Raw genomic sequence first — 18,012 nt, 5'->3', positions numbered from 1 at the left:
TCACTAGGAGCTACGAGGAAACTGAGACCCCTGATTTGGTCTTTCTAATCCATCTTCCCCTCCTTCCACCCCATCACTCCTCCAGGAAGCCTTCCCTGGAAACACTGGGCATGGCTGCCCTAAGATAGAAGGGGACACCCCATCACTTGTCCTTCTGGTGCTTCGTCCAGCCCCAGCTCCCAGGAAATCCACCATAGGCTGACTATGCAGGTTCCAGACTTGGTGCTCAGGCAGGAAATATTGAGGATGGTCCTTCCATGCCCGAAGTTGGGAACACACAGCTCCAACCCAACCCCCGGGCTCAGCCCTGGACTCTGCAGGTAACTGCAAAGAGTCTGCAAGAAAAAATTGCTACTCCGTTGTAAACTGACTATAACTCAATTGAAAAAAAAAAAAAAAGGATTGCTACTGCCCCTTCCACAGGAAGGCTGCCACGTGCCCAGTGCCCTGAGCACATGTAGGAATCTCCCCACATGGGCACTGCCACCCACCCACCATCTAGTGACAGATCACAAGCTCTCAAAGATGCCTGCCAAAGCTGGGCAGAAAGTTCTCTCCGCAGCCCTCCTGAACGCCCAGCCAGGCCTTGGCAGGGTCCAGGGAGGTCAGGGAAAGCCCAGGCCCATATTGGCTGATGTTCTTACTTCTTGGTATAGAAATCAAAGCTGCACCCAAAAGGGGCAGCCCCTCCCTTCTCTTTCCCAGAGTAAAAGCCCAAGGGGCGGGGCTGGGGAAAGTGGCCAAGCCCCAACAGCTCCTTTACAACATACACCCGCCTCTCCTCTCCAGAAAGAGTTCTAAAACCAACGCATTGGGCTTTTTAGGACCAGAAATTCATAGCTGGGATCAGCAGTTTCTATAGAGACCCCAGGATGAGTTTGGCCAGAACCCAAATGCCAACAGAGGCTGGCCAGAGGCCGAAAAGAGTTGGAGAGACACAAAGGTCACATGTGGGAGAGACACGAAGTTGCAGGGTAGACAGAGAGGAACAAGCAAGCCCAGAGCTGGCACAGACAGCAGAGGAGAACTGCAGACTTGGCCTGAGGAAGGAAAGGGTTTCCCGCCCCACATAGGGTGGCTTCAGCTGGCAGTCCCCTCTTTACAATTATGCAGAAGTCTTGCTGGCTACTACACTATTTGGTTGTTTCCACAGTAACCCCACCCTGGCAAGATGCCCAATATTATTACAAACCATCCAGAGGAGGGAACAAACTTCAAGTGGCTGGATGTGTATGTGCCGCCAGGCTGCCAAAGGTACTTCATATGACTACTTGTCCCATGTGTATCTGTGTCCAAGTGAATCTATGTGTGTGTGTGTGCACGGCCAGAAACAGAACATTTTGGGATTTGATAATGCTGAGTCCAGACTGCTATCAGCAAAACTCATGCCCTTTTCTCTCTCTCTCCCTGTCTCTCTCTCTCTCACACACACACACACAAACGGGTGCCTCGCGCTGCCTTAGCCAGCTCATTCACATACTCACTGTGTTTTCAAACCAGACACTTGCTTGTAAGAACTCCCATACAGTCCTGCCAGGCCACCTGTGGCCTTGGCATGCAGGAGCTCCTAGACAAATGGCCGTAACCCTCACCCTCTCACTTCTGCAAGCATTTGCGAGAATTTCAGATCAAGACTATACCTCAAGCTCCATTCTGGACACACGGGTGAAGGAAAGAGCTGCAGTGCTTATTTAATGAAATGAGCCCCCTTGCTACACTCCCTGCTCCCCTCACCCTATACCCAGGGGCCTCAGACTGTTACCTCTGGGGCTGGGGGTGGGGAGAAGCACTGATTGGTTCCACACCTGATTGCCATGGTTACCTGCAGGGCCCTGCCAGTAGGTGTCAAGAACAACTGTAAACAGGAGCTCTGTTTCCCCACTGCACCCACTCACCATCTCCCCCCAACACCCTGGGCCTCAGGGTCCAACACCTCACACCCAGTTCCTCCCTAGATGCAGCTGGCTGGACCTCCAGCTCTCATCACTTTAGGGAAGAGCCTGAGGGAGAAAGGGAGGGAGAGACAAGTTCCAAGAAGCAGAAAAGGGAGACTGAGGGCCATTTGGGAGTGGCCCCATGAGCTCTGGGTCAGTCCCAACCACATCCTCACAGCAGACCTGAGCACAGTCTCTCACCCCAAACCGGGAGCCAAGTCCTCCAATATCGTCTGCCCCTACACCACTGTCTGCAAGGGCATGATGGTGGGACTGTCCCTGCTCCTGGTCCCAGGGCCCCAGGTTTCAGGTACAGTGACAGGAAAGGAGCATGGTCAGCACCCAGCACTCCTCCTGGACGTTTGAGCCTGGCACCTATTTTTCCCAATCCCCAAAGCTCCCTACTGATACAGACCACCCCGCATCTCTCCATTCTAACCAATCTTTTTCTGGAAGCTCCCTTGTAATTTAGGCTTCTCTCGCTGTCAGTTTTTTTTATTTTCCCCTGCAGAAATCACCAGTCTCTGATAACCCAGGGTCCCTTCTGCTCTTTCAGATGCCCAGCTACAGCAGTCTTTGCTCTTCACTCCCAGTTCCCTCACTAGAAAATCTCCAGTCTTGGGAACAGTCACTCAAGGTCACTCCAGACATCTAGAACTGCAGAGGGGGAAGGGAGCTTAGAAAGCATCTTGTCCAATTTTTTCATTTTATAGGTGAAGAAATCCAGAAAGAAATGACTTGTCTAAGGTCACACAGTAACTCTGCGGCCATCCTAGGACTAGACACAGCCCAACTCCCATTCCAGTGCTCTTTACACACAGGCACCCAGGCTGGGCTTCCCACTCATCTAAGGAACCAGTAAGCCTGGCCTGACTCTATCCAGGCAGGTGGAAGGTAGACCAGGTTCCCCAGAAGACCACTACATGAGCCATCTGGGAGGGGTCAACATCTGGTCAAAACGTAACCATCAGCACACAATCTTGCTTTGAAAGAGGAAGAAGGGGCAGAGGCTAATGGCCTCACCCAACTTCCCTGATAACAGACAGGGAAGCAGGTTCTATGGAAGCTCGGTGAGCCAGAATGTACTGAGTCCCAGAAGTCCATTCCTCTCCTAGATGTGTGAGTTCAACTGTACAAGCCTGTATATTTGTGGCAAGAGGTCTGCCTGGGACACTGCCAAATTCTCAGTGCTCCCTGATCCTTGACCCAAGGTCGAGGATCTGTTCCTTCTGCCTGTAGCATCAAAACAGCCCTCTAGTCTCCTGAAGCTGGGCTTACACTACCCTCCCCACCCCCGTCCCACCTCCCAGCTTCCTAAGATCAAACAAAGACAAAAATCCAAAATACACACAGTGGTACACTACCAGATACACACACATAGGCACACACAAGCAGACACACCCTCTCCATCTCTTTCTCACACTCACAACACACGGGGCCAGACACACACACAGACACACCCCATCACACATACAGCCAGACCAGAGCCAGACCCATGCCTGCCAGATGCACAGGCGGCCCCCACTCACCCTAGAAGCACAGTCTGACATCCCTTCCTGAAACCAGAGCTGCAAATACACACTAACCTTTTGTGTATCCCTACCCAGGGTAAATTATAACATAAATCTTCTGGCAACAAAGACAATGCAGCTCCCAACCTCTGCTCTGGGGGCCAGAGGCTGGAGGAGTAGGGTGGGCATCCAACCTGCACAAAGATGCAACCTCTTCCTGCTCAGGTTCTGTCCATTCCCATGGCAACAGCTCCATCAACCACAATTTCTCAGGCAAGGCCAGGAGCAGCAGAGAGGCGCCCTCCCCCCTAAAGACTTCAACTTCAACCCCACCCAGCTACACACAGTCAGAATCCCAAGTCCCAAGTCTCACCTCTGGCACATTTCCTGCCTCATTCCAAAGACAGCTCTCAGACCTCAACCCCCAACTCCAAAGCAGGAAACCCCTGGGATAAACCTTCCCACCAAGAAGCTACAACAGAGCTGGCTTTATGCTCCTTCTCCAAGCACTAACACCTTGGAACCGAGTGCAGAGGGGGAGTAAGCAGAGAAATAGTTTCAGAAAGATACAAACTGCAAGAGGCCCAGAGAAGGAGGCATCAGAACAGAGTGGGAGACAGCCAGGAAACCACCTCCTCACTCCACCCCAGCGACTGGGAGTCCTGGAGAAACTGAGGCAGTCTGGCAGCTGGCAGGGTGGGGGTTCTCTAAGAGACAAAGACGAGGGAAAAGCGCGGGGTAATGTTTCCACAATATTTACAGGCAAATTCACCACCCCCAGACCTCCTCCTTTCCCACCTCGAGCCATCCGGAGCAATTCTGGGAAAGATGGGGGCAGTGGGGGAGGGGGAGAGGCATGCCCGGGCCCCCTCGTGGAGACAGGAGGGGCAGGGGTATCTGTTCGTCGAGGGTTCCCACCCCCTTAGAACTAGAAGCAGGAGGGCCTAGGTAGGGAGGGGGGCAGCCCGGCTCCCCAGTGGAAGAGGGGCCAGCCCCCTCCTGCGTCTGCGGGGGACGGGAAATACCGCGATAAATCTCCCCCGTCTCTATTCTACCCTTCGGCCCCGGTTTCCCCAGGAGCCTGGGTCAGAGGATCCAACACCCCAGTTACCAGGTGGCCGCTCCTACCTTCTCTAGAGCCAAACTTTCGGCGGGGCCCAAGGAGGGGGTGTTCCGGAGAAAGAGGCTCTCTGTTGAGGTGGTTCGGGGAGGGGGCGGGGCACCCAGCCCCGGGATCAGGGGGAAAGGGACTGGCCTGGGGGAGGTGCCGGAGAGGACAGAGCCCGGGAGGGACGAGCGCCCTCCCCCGGCCCCGCACCAACCGAAAAGCGCGTACCCTTCCTCCTGGCCTCAAGTCCCCGCGCGTCCACGACGCCCCCGTGCCCACGGAAGAAGCAGAGAGCGACCCCTCTCCAGACCCAAAGGGGTAGCGGGGGCGAGCCAAGGGCTGCTCTGGCTCGTGGGGAGGACTAGGGGGGCAGAGATCCGCCCCAGCGCGTAGCCCCAAAGCCCTTGTGGCTGCCTCGGACCCTCCCCCTCGCTACCTCAGGAGCACGGTCAGGGGGGCTGCGGCACAAAGAGGTGGTGGTCGAGGGAGACGCCAAATCGTTAAAAGGGGGAATCCACTTCGGCCATCTTGGAAGGGAGGAAAAGGAAAAGGAGAGAGAAAAAAGGGAAAAAGAAAGGCGGACAGGGCGAGCCAGGATGGGGGCTGGCGGGGTGGGGCGGAGACGGGAGACCAGGCCCGGCTCAGAGCTTCCCCCAACAGGGATTTGCAAAGAAGGATCTGCCGGCCCCCGGTCCCAGTCCCCAGATGGTTACAGGGTAGGAGGAGAGGAGAGGGGAGTCCGCGTCCGCTTACCTGGGTTCGGGGTCCGGTGGGTCTCGGGGAGGGGGGGATGGGAGGGAGGGAGGGAGGGAGGGGAGGGGAGGCCGCAGCCGTGTCGCTCGCTCGGCGGCGGGAGGGGAGAAACCTACGGTAAGAAAGGAGTTTGTGAAAGCGGCTTGGGGTGGGAGGGAGAGAGGGGAGGGGACGGAGGGGGGAGGGGAAGGACCGGGGCTCGGTGGGGGGAGACAAAATGGCTTTTTTCCTCTAGACAAGAGTAGGTCCCGCCCACTACTCACCCACGTGACCTCATTCCTTCAGGGTGTTTGCGGAGAGGGGAGGAGGGAGGGGTAGAGGCTAACGCGGCTGCCCCCCTCCAGGTAGCCGGGCCCCCCAAAACTAGGACACGACCTCGCCTGTCCCAATCTTCCCCTGACCCTGGGAGATGAATCCTCTTCTCAGGTACCCTCCTCAACCAACCTCTGCCCCCCAAATATGTGTGCGCCCCCCACCCCCTGACCCTGCAATCCTCGCGCCTAGCTGAGGCGCTTGGAAAATGGTGAGATGAGGACTGGGCCGAAATGTGGCTCGCTCTGCAATCCTCCACGCCTCGGCCTCGTCCCAAGGGCGCTGTGCTCGGGCGGGGGACGTGACGCCTCTGGCCACGCGTCCGGGTTATTTTCATTCACTCTAAGTGACACTCCTTGAAATTAATAACTACATGAGTGAGAGCGAGCGTGTCCTCCACACACCCCCTTACCCCACTCGGCGGCCTGGTCCCTGGCGCTAAAATGCAGCGCCCGGGACTCAGCCCGAGCGCTTCGGGGGAGCAAACCGCCGAGGCGACGGAGGCAGAGGCCTCGGGGGACATCTCGCGGCGGGGGCTCGGTCTGCTATGGTGGACGCTGGCGCCCCGATGTGCTTGGTCAAAGAAAGGAAAGCATCCTGGGCCGAGAGGCAAGTTGAAGACGGCAGCCCAGGCTCCGTCCCGAGAAACAATAATCCGCCCGAAGGAGAGAGGCCCGAATGCACAAGAAAACCAGGCGCCGGGGCTCGGAAGTGGGCCCGCGCTTTTTTCCTGCCGAGCGCTGATTCCCGCATTTTTCGCCCGCGCGCCCATTTCGCTCCGCACTCTGCACGGTTGGTGCGCCTCGCTCGCCCGGGTGGCGGGACGAACCCGGCGAGCGCAATTGCAGCTAGCGCCACCAACTCCGACCATCGCTCCGGATTCCTCCTCGCGCTCGGGCTTGCGTCCCCACTGGCCCCCACCGGGAGGAAAGAACGAGAAGGGAGCTTGGAAAAGCTGGTAGCAGCAGCTGAGGCTGGCGCCGGGGAAGCGGATCGATACTACGTTACTGGGAAGACCGTGAGCCCGCCTCATTAGGACGGTCGATTCGCTTATTCGTTATTCAGGATTTATTGGGGCTGGTCACTATATCAGGCGCTCCAAAGAACTCGATTATCCACTTAGAAGCGCTATTAAACGCACTGGCGGTGGGTGGCTCGAGTTAGGAAATTGGGAAACGAATCTTCAACAAGCATCGGACTGCCTGCCTTCTCCTTCTCTCCTTGCTCGCAGCCCAGGCATACCCGAAGCGGGGGCCCCTTGACTGAATGCTTTCACCCTTTGGCTGGCGACCAGGAGACCTGCGGACACTGGCCGCCAAGTGACCCCAGCTTCAGCCTTTGGCCCACACCCATCGAGTGGGGGCAGGGAGGAAGAGGAAGGGCGGGAGAGATTTCCGCCCAGAGACGGTGGTTTGAGAATCCGCGGGAGCAGGGCCAGGGGAGGATTCGGTCACCTGCTCCCCTGGTTGCACACGGAGACTGGGAGTTCGTCGCCTTTCACGGAAAGGGGGCTCTTGATATGGACACGCCCATTGTCCCTAGGGCAGGTGTGTCGCTGGCATCCTGGACTCTGTCCGGGAAGACTCGCGCATCATCTTCTGTCCCCCGATTGCCCTCAGGGGAGGGGAGTGCAGCGGGGACTCCTGATCTGCCACTCCTTTCGGCCTAGAAGATCCCGGGCAAGAGGGACCTGTAGGGGCTTCGTGAAGATCTCGGTCTCACCCAAGATCCCCAGGGGGCACCCAGGAGCTGCCCTGGGTAGCGGTGGGCGAATATCAGCTACTGGGAAGAGGGCTGAGGTCCTTCTGGCCACTAGGGGGACCACTGCGGCCCTTTAATCCTGGAGTGTTGCCCGAGAGGGACACCGTGCTCACCGGGGGTCCATTCACTTGTTCCTCAGGCAGTTACTAAGCCCCAATCATGAGCAAACCACAAGACAGAAGGAGTTTGCTGAAAACCCCACTACCCAATAAAACTTAATTTTAGTCATTTCCATCTTGGGAGACCAAGTCTCACAACCCTGGCCTTTCTGGCTTATCAGGAGAACTTATTGACCTAACTAACCTTTCTCACCTCTGAAGTTCCCCAGTTTCCCGATAAATAAGCACCTGTCATGTGCCATTGTCATACTGCACCAGGCACAGGGCAAAAGGCTGATGAGCCCGCCTTTTGCCCGCAGGACGCTCACAGGCTGGCGGGGGCAAGCTGGAAGGTTACATAGCCAGTCCATTTAGCTTCCATGGCACTGTGTATCCCTCCCGTTTGTCCCCCACCGCTACTTTAAGCACGGGAAGAGAGTCGGTGAGCACTGGAGAAGGCTTTCAGAAGAGGCATCCTTTGAGCCCAATCTTGAGGAGGCACCAAATGCGGAAGGGAACTGCTTTGAGAAAGTCCTTTGCTTAGTCCTCCGTAAAAGCTCACTCCCAGCCGAGGGATGCGCCTCTGGCAGACATTAGATGCCCAAGCTTCCCCTCCATTGTGTTAGCTGTACTACCTCTGGAGGTCATCTAGCTGACAAACTGTCCATCAGAGGACTCACTGTGTCTGTCAGAGACTAGAAGCTTCCAGAGGGCAGGAACTCGGGAAAGTAAGGTTGTTTCCAGCACAAATACCAAGAGATACTGGGAGGATAAGATCTCTGGGAAGAGGATGACAATGGTAGGAGAGGGCAGTCCTCTATCGATTTTATGACTCTCTTTACCTCTATGTCCTTTACTCCTTCTCTCTCCCCTCAACAATGTCCTTTGTCAGATTCTGCTTCTATTTCTCCACCCTCTTCCCCAAATCTCTGTATTTCTAGGGAAAAAAACTGTTTTGTTGTTGTTCATTTGCTTTTTTCTCATGCTTCTCTTTTCCCTCTCTTCATTTTCTCCAGGTCTTCCTTCCACTCACCTCACCTATTTCTCTATCATATCCCCTCTTTCTTTCTCTCTGTGTATCACAGCTACGTTCTCCCTTTCTCACCTTTCTCTTCATCCTTCAATATGTCACTGCCTTTGTCTCTCGCGCTTTCTTCCTTTACAAATGTAATATTTCCAGACTGTAATATTAATTGAGGCAGACAATGGAAAACTCTCCAGCTACCACAGCAAATTCATTTCTTAATCCTGCGAAAAATGCAACTTGAAACGTATTGCACAATGAGACAAAAACCTGTCTGCCTTTCCTGCAGTCCAGCTTGGGGCGGGGTAGGAGCTAAGCAGCGGAGGGAAGTGCTGGAGAAATAATCCCGTCATTAACTGAACAATATCGAATTTTCAATCACAATGATCCTTTGATTTGCTATAGAAAAAGTGTTGTTCCTGCTATTTCAATTAAAGAAAAAATTGGCTTTTCAGCAGTTGGGAGAATACTACTTTTGGGTTTTTCCTTTTCAGGGGAAGGAAAAAAGGAGCAGCGTCCCTGGGTGGGCTCGAACCACCAACCTTTCGGTTAACAGCCGAACGCGCTAACCGATTGCGCCACAGAGACTGTGACAACTGCTGGCGCTGCGGTCAGCCGAGTCAACAGAAGTGAGCCTGCTCCCGCGCAGAAATTAGAACAGAAACCTCACAATTGGGTGAAGGAAGTCAGACCCAAGGGAGAAAGAAAAAGGTCCCGATCTGGGGAGGGGTACAGGCGGGACGTGCACGTCTCGCCTCCATTGGCCTTGGGGGGTGGATCATCTCCTGCTTCCTCTGTATCTGTTTTAGACATGGGGAAGCCCGGAACGTCCCTCTTTAGGATGATCTAAGACTGGGGATACGTAAAGTCGACCTGCTGAAAGTCCCCCAAGGCAGAATCACTTTCGGCTTCCAAACCCCCCCTTTGCAGCTGAACCCCTGCAGGAGCAGAATTCCTGCGACGCCCTCCTTCTCCCTCTAGCAGCATTAAATATAAGTTTTATGGGAGCTTCTTAAATACCAGGCACCGTTCTAGGCCAGTGCATGCCCAGAGCCTAGCCCGGTGCCTGGCACACAATCGATGTAAGTACTTGGAATGAATAAATGAATCAAGCTTCATAAGTAATATGCCCGACCCACACCGCGTGCGCTTAACCAGCTTGGTGGCCCTTCACTGGGGCGAAAGTCGTCTATCTGAGGTTTCAACAGCCACGTGGGCACAGGTTCCGGCCCCTGTCTCCGATGTCCGGAGTCTGGGTCCACCGCGATCCCAGTTTGCACCGCGACGCCGGGTTCTTCCGCACTCACAGTGACTTTTCACTTTCCGCTTTCCTCGCCTCGGTTTTGGCTTCTCAACCAAACTCCGGTACTGATGCCTGACAAAGGTGCACAGCCAATAGGAAGGCGAAATATCCCGGAAGGATCTGCCTCTCAGCCGACAGAGAGAAAGCAGCGAGGGTGGTTGCGCAGCGACAGCCATAGCCGGTTTGCTGGAATTGTGGCGGTTGGAGGTCTTAGTACACCGCAATCATGGTGAGATGGGAAACGAGGAGAAGGGACACGGGGTAGGGACTGAGGAACGGGGAGGGAGATCATGGGACTTTTGGGAGGCGGAGAGGCCTGGTGGTCGATTGAAGGAAGCGGCTCCAGTTTGAAGGTGGAGCGGACCGCTGTGGAGTTCGGGGCATCCAGGCACCTCCTGAGTGGAGAACAGTGCGTACAGGAGCCTCCGAATCGGGGGCTTATGGCCGCGTTTGGCCTCTCGCGCTGAGCTTCTCCGCTCTGTCTGTCCCAGTCTATTATGTCCTATAACGGAGGGGCCGTCATGGCCATGAAGGGGAAGAACTGTGTGGCCATCGCTGCCGACAGGCGCTTCGGGATCCAGGCCCAGATGGTGACCACGGACTTCCAGAAGATCTTTCCCATGGGCGACCGGCTGTATATCGGCCTGGCCGGGCTCGCCACCGACGTCCAGACAGTGTAAGTGTCGGGGGTCCCCGCCCACACCTACACCTCTCCTAGGACCAACCTTGCTTAGCGGTTTGAGTGGCCTGGGTATCAGTCATCTACCACACACCAGTGAATGTGAGACTGCCAAACACCATAGTTGATAGAGTGGTATCCTAAACCGAGTTACCAGCATTTACCCTGTGCCAACACTGGGGAGAGCAACTTACTTGCATGGACTTTAATCCTCTTAACCACATTACCATGTTGCTGTCCCATTTTGCGGGTGAGGAAACTGAGGGTCTCACTAGAGTGTGTGTTGCCTAAGCTGTAAGCTAATGAATGTCACCCAGGATCCCAGTCTCTGAGGTCAAAGACTGCTCAGGCCCTAAAGAACTTCAGGTCTAGTTGGGAGACAAGACAGGCGTACAGAAAGATAATTAACCCATAATGAGTTGGTGCATATTAACTGCTAGATTAGTTATCCAGTTGAAAGTGGTTCTGTGAGAGAAGGGAGACTCTGGGAGATGAAATAGGTAGCTCTTGTGATGGCCCATGTGTGAGGATTGTGGTCCTAATGAAGAGGAAGTGGTGGGAGAGAAAAGAAAGGCATTTCTGTGGGTTGTGCTGACCAATCTTAGTGGCAGCTTGGATATTGTGAGGCCAAAGAGTTATCCACTGAGGTCGGTGTCCACGTCTTTTTTATCTTTTATGTGTATCTAGACTAGTACTTGGCATGTAAGCAATCCAGAAATGGTTTAAATATGATTTCTGTTTTGAGCATGTTGACTGAAGTATAGGAATTGGGAAAACTAGTTTTAGGGGAAAGGTGATGCCTTTGATTTTGATACCAGTTTTGAAAGGACAAGGCAAGCCAGGTAGAAACATCTTATGAGGAGCTGGTGTCTTGAAGTTATATCTCAGAGCTGGCTAGGCATTGGTGATCTGTTAAATCTAGGGGAACAGATTCTGGAGAGACAAAATGTATAGAGGGAAAAAATAAGCTGCCACTCAAGAGCTGAACTGTAATATTTAGCTGTGAGGGAAGAAGAGAGGCCAGAGGAAAACAATCAGGGTAGAAGTTTCAAGAGGGAAGATGTGGTCACAGGTGGCAGATCCATCAGGAAGTTGGTGGCCTACAGAGCAGCAGTTCCTGGACTTAGTTCTTAGAAGACTGGGAGATAGTTCACTCATGTGAGTGGGAGCTTGTCAGAAAATTTTCTCCATCATTTCCCTTAAGCCTCCCTAAGTCTCAAGGACATATTACTCAGAAATTCTTCCTGAGCTCTAATCCCGCCAGCCTTTTTTTCCCAGTTCTGGTAGAATCAGAGTGATAGCTTAGCATCGCTGTCGTTGTGAAGGACCCCATCCCCATCAGCCTTCCTGTTCTCACACTGTTCCTCTTCTTCAGGGAGCTCTTCTCACCGAGCTTGCTTGTTTGTGGGCAGTCATGGCTAATTTTGCTAGGCCTCAGTTTCCTCACCTGTTAAATGGAGCTCAGGTCATGTCTCAGGCTCTTTGTTCCGGTGTCCTGTGACTCATTGCTCTGCTTCCAGAAGGTATGTCATTGGTCTGCTCCCTGTGGGGCCTTTCCCTGGGCTCTGATGTGGCACTGGAGGAGGTGTGGCCTGTTTTCTTAGGCACCTCTCAGTCCATTAGTGCAGCAGCTGCTGCTCATTAACACACATAATACTTTGCAGTTTTCCAAGCACCTTGTTGTTCATCCATACATCATCTCACTGCCAAGTGATTTATTTTGTCCCCTTCTTAGGGATGGAAAAATTAAGTGGTAAGATGAAGGCTTAGCCGAAGTCGGCTGTCTCAGTTCACTGCTCTTTCTACCATAAGCTCTCATCGCTAGGCAGCAGGCAGACTCCTGCCAAGAGTGAATTGTATAAACTTTTCCTCAAAAGTATGGGGGGGATATCCACTTCTTAACTCCCCTTTTCTCACCTCAAAAGAAGTATGAAAAAAAAGGTTAGCAGAGTGGCATGTTTACAGGTAAAAGTGTTGGACAAGTCCTAAAAGTGGACAACGGGAGGCTGGGCCTCTGGTGTGAAGATCACTGGGATGGGGAGAGAGAAGTCTTGGCAGAGGCTGGGATTGTGCATCTCCTTCTGCACCTCCTGGCCTCCACAAGGTGGACACCAGGGGACACTCAGCAATGACTTAATAACTCGCTTTTCTCCTCCTACCGCAGTGCCCAGCGCCTCAAGTTTCGGCTGAACCTGTATGAGCTGAAGGAAGGTCGGCAGATCAAGCCTCACACCCTCATGAGCATGGTGGCCAACCTCCTGTATGAGAAACGGTAAGCAGAAGTGTAGGCTGGGACTAGGGGAATGCGGGAACCTTTCACTGGCCAAGTAGTATGGAAGGGGTGCCCAGGAAGGAGAGTCCTCCTCATCCACCCATTTTGTATTTGCAGGACAGTATCCTTATTTTATGGGTCTGTTTTCTAAGGGCCTATCTTAACAACCAAATAGGAAAGAAAGGGCTACTTCAGAAGAAGGCAGGGAGTGCAAACAGCAAATGAACTTACTCCTAGGCGACAGAGTTAACCTTACCAAAGTATGCCCTGGAGTCTGCCAGCCGGGAGCCACGCTTCCCTAAAGTCCTGTCATTCGAATCTCTGGCATGCGTGGAACCTAAAAACCTAAACACTGGGTATGTTCATTTTTGCCAGGTGAGGACTTTATGATGAGAAAGGAAGGGGCCCTTAACTGTAGAATTCAGTGCAGAGGCTAGGATGGAATTGAAGGGAGAACCTGGTAGGTACTTCCCTACCCACCTCTGGGCAAAACTGGGTGGCAGGACGATAGGTTGAGCTCTTTTTTCTTTAAAAAAAAAACAAAACTGTTCTATTTTGAAATAATTTTAGGCTTTATACAAAAGTTGCAAAAGTACTCTTTAGCTTTCAAAACTATGTTTTTGACATTTCCATACTGGTAGCAATATTGTTGCTTTTTTAGTATTAAAGAAATAAAACAAAGGGTTACCTTTTTTTTAGGTGTATGTTGATATCCTCAGCTATGAGTTGTCTGCCATCTGTGGTTACCAGGTTTATCAAAATCCCAAATTGAGAAAGGTTTAACAAAAGATTTTTTTTAACTGATTTATATGGGGGGAAATTGTTCTTTTTCTTTCTCTTTTAATTGAGATGTAATTGATTTATAATATTATATTACTTTCAAGTGTAGAGTGGAAGTCTTTTAAAGTTGTACAAATTAACAAACATTTAGGTATATACTTAATGGCTCATGTTTATTGCAAATAATAAAAATACAGGACATCAAGGCTAACCTGGAAAATTCTAGATTCTTAGCTACTGCAACCAGGACCTTTCTCTACAGGCCTAACTGAAATCATTGATTTTTCCAGCAGGATAGGCTAATACAGTGATTTGCAGAATTAAGCAATGTACAGACCCTTTTTAAAGTAAAAAACTTCTCATGGACTCCAGAGAATCCATCCAGGCACCTCTGGGAAACACTGCCAGTAAAAATTAAGGTGGTACCTTAGGCACTGACATGACTGGAAGTACAAAGGCAGGACCTGAGCTGTTTTAAGGTTGTTACCCAGATAACACAGGATATTCTTACATAAACTTTATTTTCAGTTTATTGAGACAAAAATACAAAATTTAAAATTTCTTATAGGAATTTGATACCTAGGGATCTGTTTGAGAAATGCCAGATCAAAGCACGCTACTCCAATCTCTTCCTCCACCTTACGATGATTATTTTTGGTTTAGAATTATTTTTTACAGAGCTATAACTTAAGATCATTCCCTGAGAAATCACTGAGAGCCAATATAAAACATGGATGATGCCTCTTTACTTAATGTTTCTATTGAGGATTTTGGCCACTAGTTTTTGAGTATTTTATATGTAAAGATCCTGAAGATTGGGTCTTCTCAAAGCTTGAGGTCTGGAACAAGTTTCTGATGAGCTGTTACTGTTATTTTTCTGATGGCAGACAATGAAAATGACCCAGCTCACTGAGTATCCTTCTTTGCTTTGCCTGCTGGGAGACTCAGAACAAAACTTTTTGTTCAGTCTGAATGTGTTGTATTTTGTTTTAATGGTTTAGTTTCATTCTTCAGTGTGTTTTTTTACAAAGTGCTTCAGATCTTTTTTTGAAAAGAGTAAAGGTATAGGTGTATAAATAGAAGATTGAATGGTAATAGGACCTGGATGACGATAGGGGAGATGGAGGGGCGGGGAACCAGAATTCCTGAAGAAAGGAAGAGGAAGAGAGGGTCGGGGTGATGAGGATATGAAGGTGAGTGTCAGAGAAAAGAAGAGAAAGTCTTAGAGCATTGCTCAGTGCCAGGGGGTTGGGAGGGGGTCCTGCCCCAAGTGGGCCCTCCACCCTCCTCCCTGGGCCTGATCCATGGCTTTGTTGGAATAGGCCTGAGCAGGAAAGTTAACGTTCTTGTGCTCTGGTTTCTCTCTCTGCTCCTGGCCCCAACAGGTTCGGGCCCTACTACACTGAGCCAGTCATTGCCGGCTTGGACCCAAAGACCTTTAAGCCTTTCATCTGCTCTTTAGACCTCATCGGCTGCCCCATGGTGACTGATGACTTTGTGGTCAGTGGCACCTGCACCGAACAAATGTACGGCATGTGTGAGTCCCTCTGGGAGCCCAACATGGTGAGTTGGTGGCACGGGGTGAGACTGGGTTCTGCGGTGCCCACCCCTTGGCCATCGGGGGAAATGTGTCTCCCTGGCAGGTAATGAGGAGAATGGTGTGGGTAGGAGAGAAAGCCACAACTGCCGAACCTTCGAAGGGTGTCCAGAAACTGTGTGCCAGGGCTTTGGTGTGGGCTGGCTGGCTGGCTCCCAGGGAGGGCACCTTCTGTTAGGGGTACTTCAGTCAGGTATTTGCTACAGCAACAGATAATTCCTTACACTGGGTTTAAGGGATTCTCACATCCATTCACTGAACATTTAACAAGGTGTAGGGTTAGAATAGGCCCTGGAGCCAGGTTATCTGCATGGGAAACCCAGATCCACCTATGATTTAATTAGTTATGTTGTTCTTTGCTTCTCTGTTGCCTCCATTTCCTCAGCTGTAAAATGAGGGTAACAATAGAACCTACCTTATGAGTGGTGGTGTGAGGAAATCACCTGGAAGGACTGGAATAGTGCCTGACAGTGAGGGCTGGCTGTCGTGCCAGCCCTTCCAGACTCTCGGGAAACCAGACAGTCTGTTTTCAAGGGCTCTCCACAGCCTGATGAAGCAAGACAGATACCCAAATACTTGTTAAAATGAAGTTTGCCAGGAAAAGGAGGAAAGAAAGGGCATGGCTGGCAGAAGGAACAGCCTATGCAAAGATACAGGAGGGGCCAAGTGTGTCCAGTGACTGGAGAGCGCTTGCTATGGCTGCTGGAGTGTGGGCAGAATGTGGGGGGAGAGAAAGGCGGATGACACTTTGCAATGCCTTGAATGCCACGCCAAGGAGTTTGAACTCTTTGTTTTGGTATGGTGTCAAAGGCAGTAAGAAACCTGAGGAATTGGAGGCCTGCAGGTAGGCAGGACAGGATACTGTAATCACCTGTGGGAGGTGCTGAGGTCCTGAGCAAAGAGAGTGGCAGTTTGGGAGCGGGACAGGCAGAGTCTAGAGAACTTGGTCACTTAAAACAGAAGTGAGGGAGGTGGAGATATTGAGGACCCTAGAGTTTTCTAGCTAAGTCAACCAAGATAGAGAATGTTGGAAAAGGAAAAGGTTTGGGAGGGAATGGGTTCATGGTTGGACAGGCTGAGTTTTGAGGTACCTCTGGGCCACCCAGGAGGAGAGCCCATCAGGGAGCTGATAAAGCACACAGGAGCCACGGGGATTCTTCTACCCATTTTCCAGAAGAGGAATTGAGGCTTAGGGTAGGGACATGTGACTTGTTCAAGATCACACTGCTGGTTAGTGGAGGGAGTTCAGGGCTTGAACTTTTCCTTCCATAACCTTGCTTCCTTCTGAGAAGGAACTGAGGTGGCTTCTCAAATCCCAGGAGCTACCTCTCACTTCAGGCACGGGAGAGGCCAGAGCTGGGCACCTTGAGCCTAGAGAAAAAAGTTAAGGAGCCAGACCAAGTTAGGATCCGAGGCTCTGGGAATTGAAAGGCTTCTGCTCTGTTGGCAGGATCCAGAACACCTATTTGAAACCATCTCACAAGCCATGCTGAATGCTGTGGACAGGGACGCAGTGTCGGGCATGGGAGTCATTGTCCACATCATGTGAGTATGCGTTGGGAGAAGTCTAGCAGCTTTGCAGACACCTGCCTCTCCTCTCCTGCACAAATACCACATCTTCCCAGCCCCCTAGTCAGGTGTGAAATAAGAAAGGCACTTGCAGCAGGCATGGGATAGCAGAAATCCATGCTTCCTAAGGGTGGCGACTGGGAGCCTACCCAGGTTTTCCTGGTCTCTGTCTGGTGAGGCTCCCTGACCCTAACAGTCTCCTCCCCTTGATCACAGTAGACATTTCTTTCCATCCTGAACAGTGTCCCCAGAGTCTCAGGAACCTGTGTGGGAATGAGCCACAGTACAGCCACTGCAAATTGATTGAAATAAATGCTGGGTGGCTCCTCTCCTCTCCCAGCTCACACTAGTGTGGAACCCACAACTGTGTGGTCTACTCAGCTCTGGGAATGATTTTCCAACCCCCAGCCAGATTCCTAACTGACACCCCCTTTTCCTTTGTACTTGCTTGGGGTTGTCACCAGGAACCTGACTGGATGAAGTCAAAGGTATCCTCCCAAAAGCTTTCCTTGGGAACATCCCAGCCTAAGCCTTACGACCCTTTTGTTATGGGATAAGCTGCTTAATTACCGTGAAAAAGAGATTGGGGCTGATAGAGAATTTACCACCCCCAGGATTTTTTATGATCACTGGAGTGAAACACATCACACCTCCTTCCTAGGCCTCTAGACCTGGGGAGCTCCTTCCCTTCTTTGGAGGGCTTCACATTCTGGCCCTGAATCATCTCAACTTTTGATGGCTCCACCTATGGAAATTTCTCCGTTCTCCCCCTTCCTCACCACAGGCCGAGGAAATGAGCTAACATTAACCATTAACATAACACGGGCAAAACTTAACCCCAGTTAGGACAGCTGTTTGTTCTAGTTTGTTCTGCCGTCTAGATGGGTGTAGATGTTTTGTGCCTTTCTCCCTCTGCAGTGAGAAGGACAAAATCACCACCAGGACACTGAAGGCCCGAATGGACTAACTCTGTTCCCAGAGCCCCCACCTTTTTTTTAAATAAAAGTTTTTCTTTCACTCCTGCTTCTTTGTCTTTTGAGTGCTTTACCAGATCTCTGTCCCCAGCTGGGCAGTTACAAATAGCTGCTTGGGTTATAGCTCACCCCTCAGGTTTTCTTCTTGACTTGCAGCGTGCTCCGCCGGCCCACGCGCAGGGATGATATCTATAGATCACTTGTTGGCTGCCTGCTATGTGCTAGCGCAGCACAAAGTGCTTTACGCATTCTAGAATTTAATCATGTTGACTTAAGGTAATTGACATCCTTGTTTAATGGTAGTTAAATAACTTGCCCGTGGCCACTTTAATAGGTG

At 51.6% G+C, this 18,012-nt stretch overlaps 1 protein-coding gene and 1 non-coding gene across 3 annotated transcripts; one reads left to right on the top strand and one right to left on the bottom strand.

The window, feature by feature from the left end:
- Positions 1-9,015: 9,015 nt before the first annotated feature.
- TRNAN-GUU (transfer RNA asparagine (anticodon GUU)) lies at positions 9,016-9,089 on the bottom strand. The gene has a single exon. It is a non-coding gene; the product is annotated as a tRNA-Asn (tRNA).
- Positions 9,090-9,875: 786 nt separating this feature from the next.
- Positions 9,876-17,718, top strand: PSMB3 (proteasome 20S subunit beta 3). Of its 2 annotated transcripts, none has more exons than XM_006214226.4 (6): positions 9,876-10,033; positions 10,296-10,480; positions 12,648-12,755; positions 14,921-15,098; positions 16,583-16,677; positions 17,620-17,718. In XM_006214226.4, the coding sequence occupies exons 1-6, from the start codon at positions 10,031-10,033 to the stop codon at positions 17,666-17,668; spliced, it is 618 nt and encodes a 205-aa protein (XP_006214288.1). In that variant the 5' UTR covers positions 9,876-10,030; the 3' UTR covers positions 17,669-17,718. The 2 variants fall into 2 exon arrangements, with proteins under 2 accessions (XP_006214288.1, XP_072794928.1); XM_072938827.1 differs by having other exon boundaries at positions 17,363-17,718.
- Positions 17,719-18,012: the final 294 nt, after the last annotated feature.

Source organism: Vicugna pacos, chromosome 16 (genome assembly GCF_048564905.1).
Source record: "Vicugna pacos chromosome 16, VicPac4, whole genome shotgun sequence".
Classification (NCBI taxonomy): Eukaryota; Metazoa; Chordata; class Mammalia; order Artiodactyla; family Camelidae; genus Vicugna; species Vicugna pacos.
Note: the sequence above shows the minus strand (reverse complement) of the source record. Positions and strands in the feature narration are given on the sequence as shown.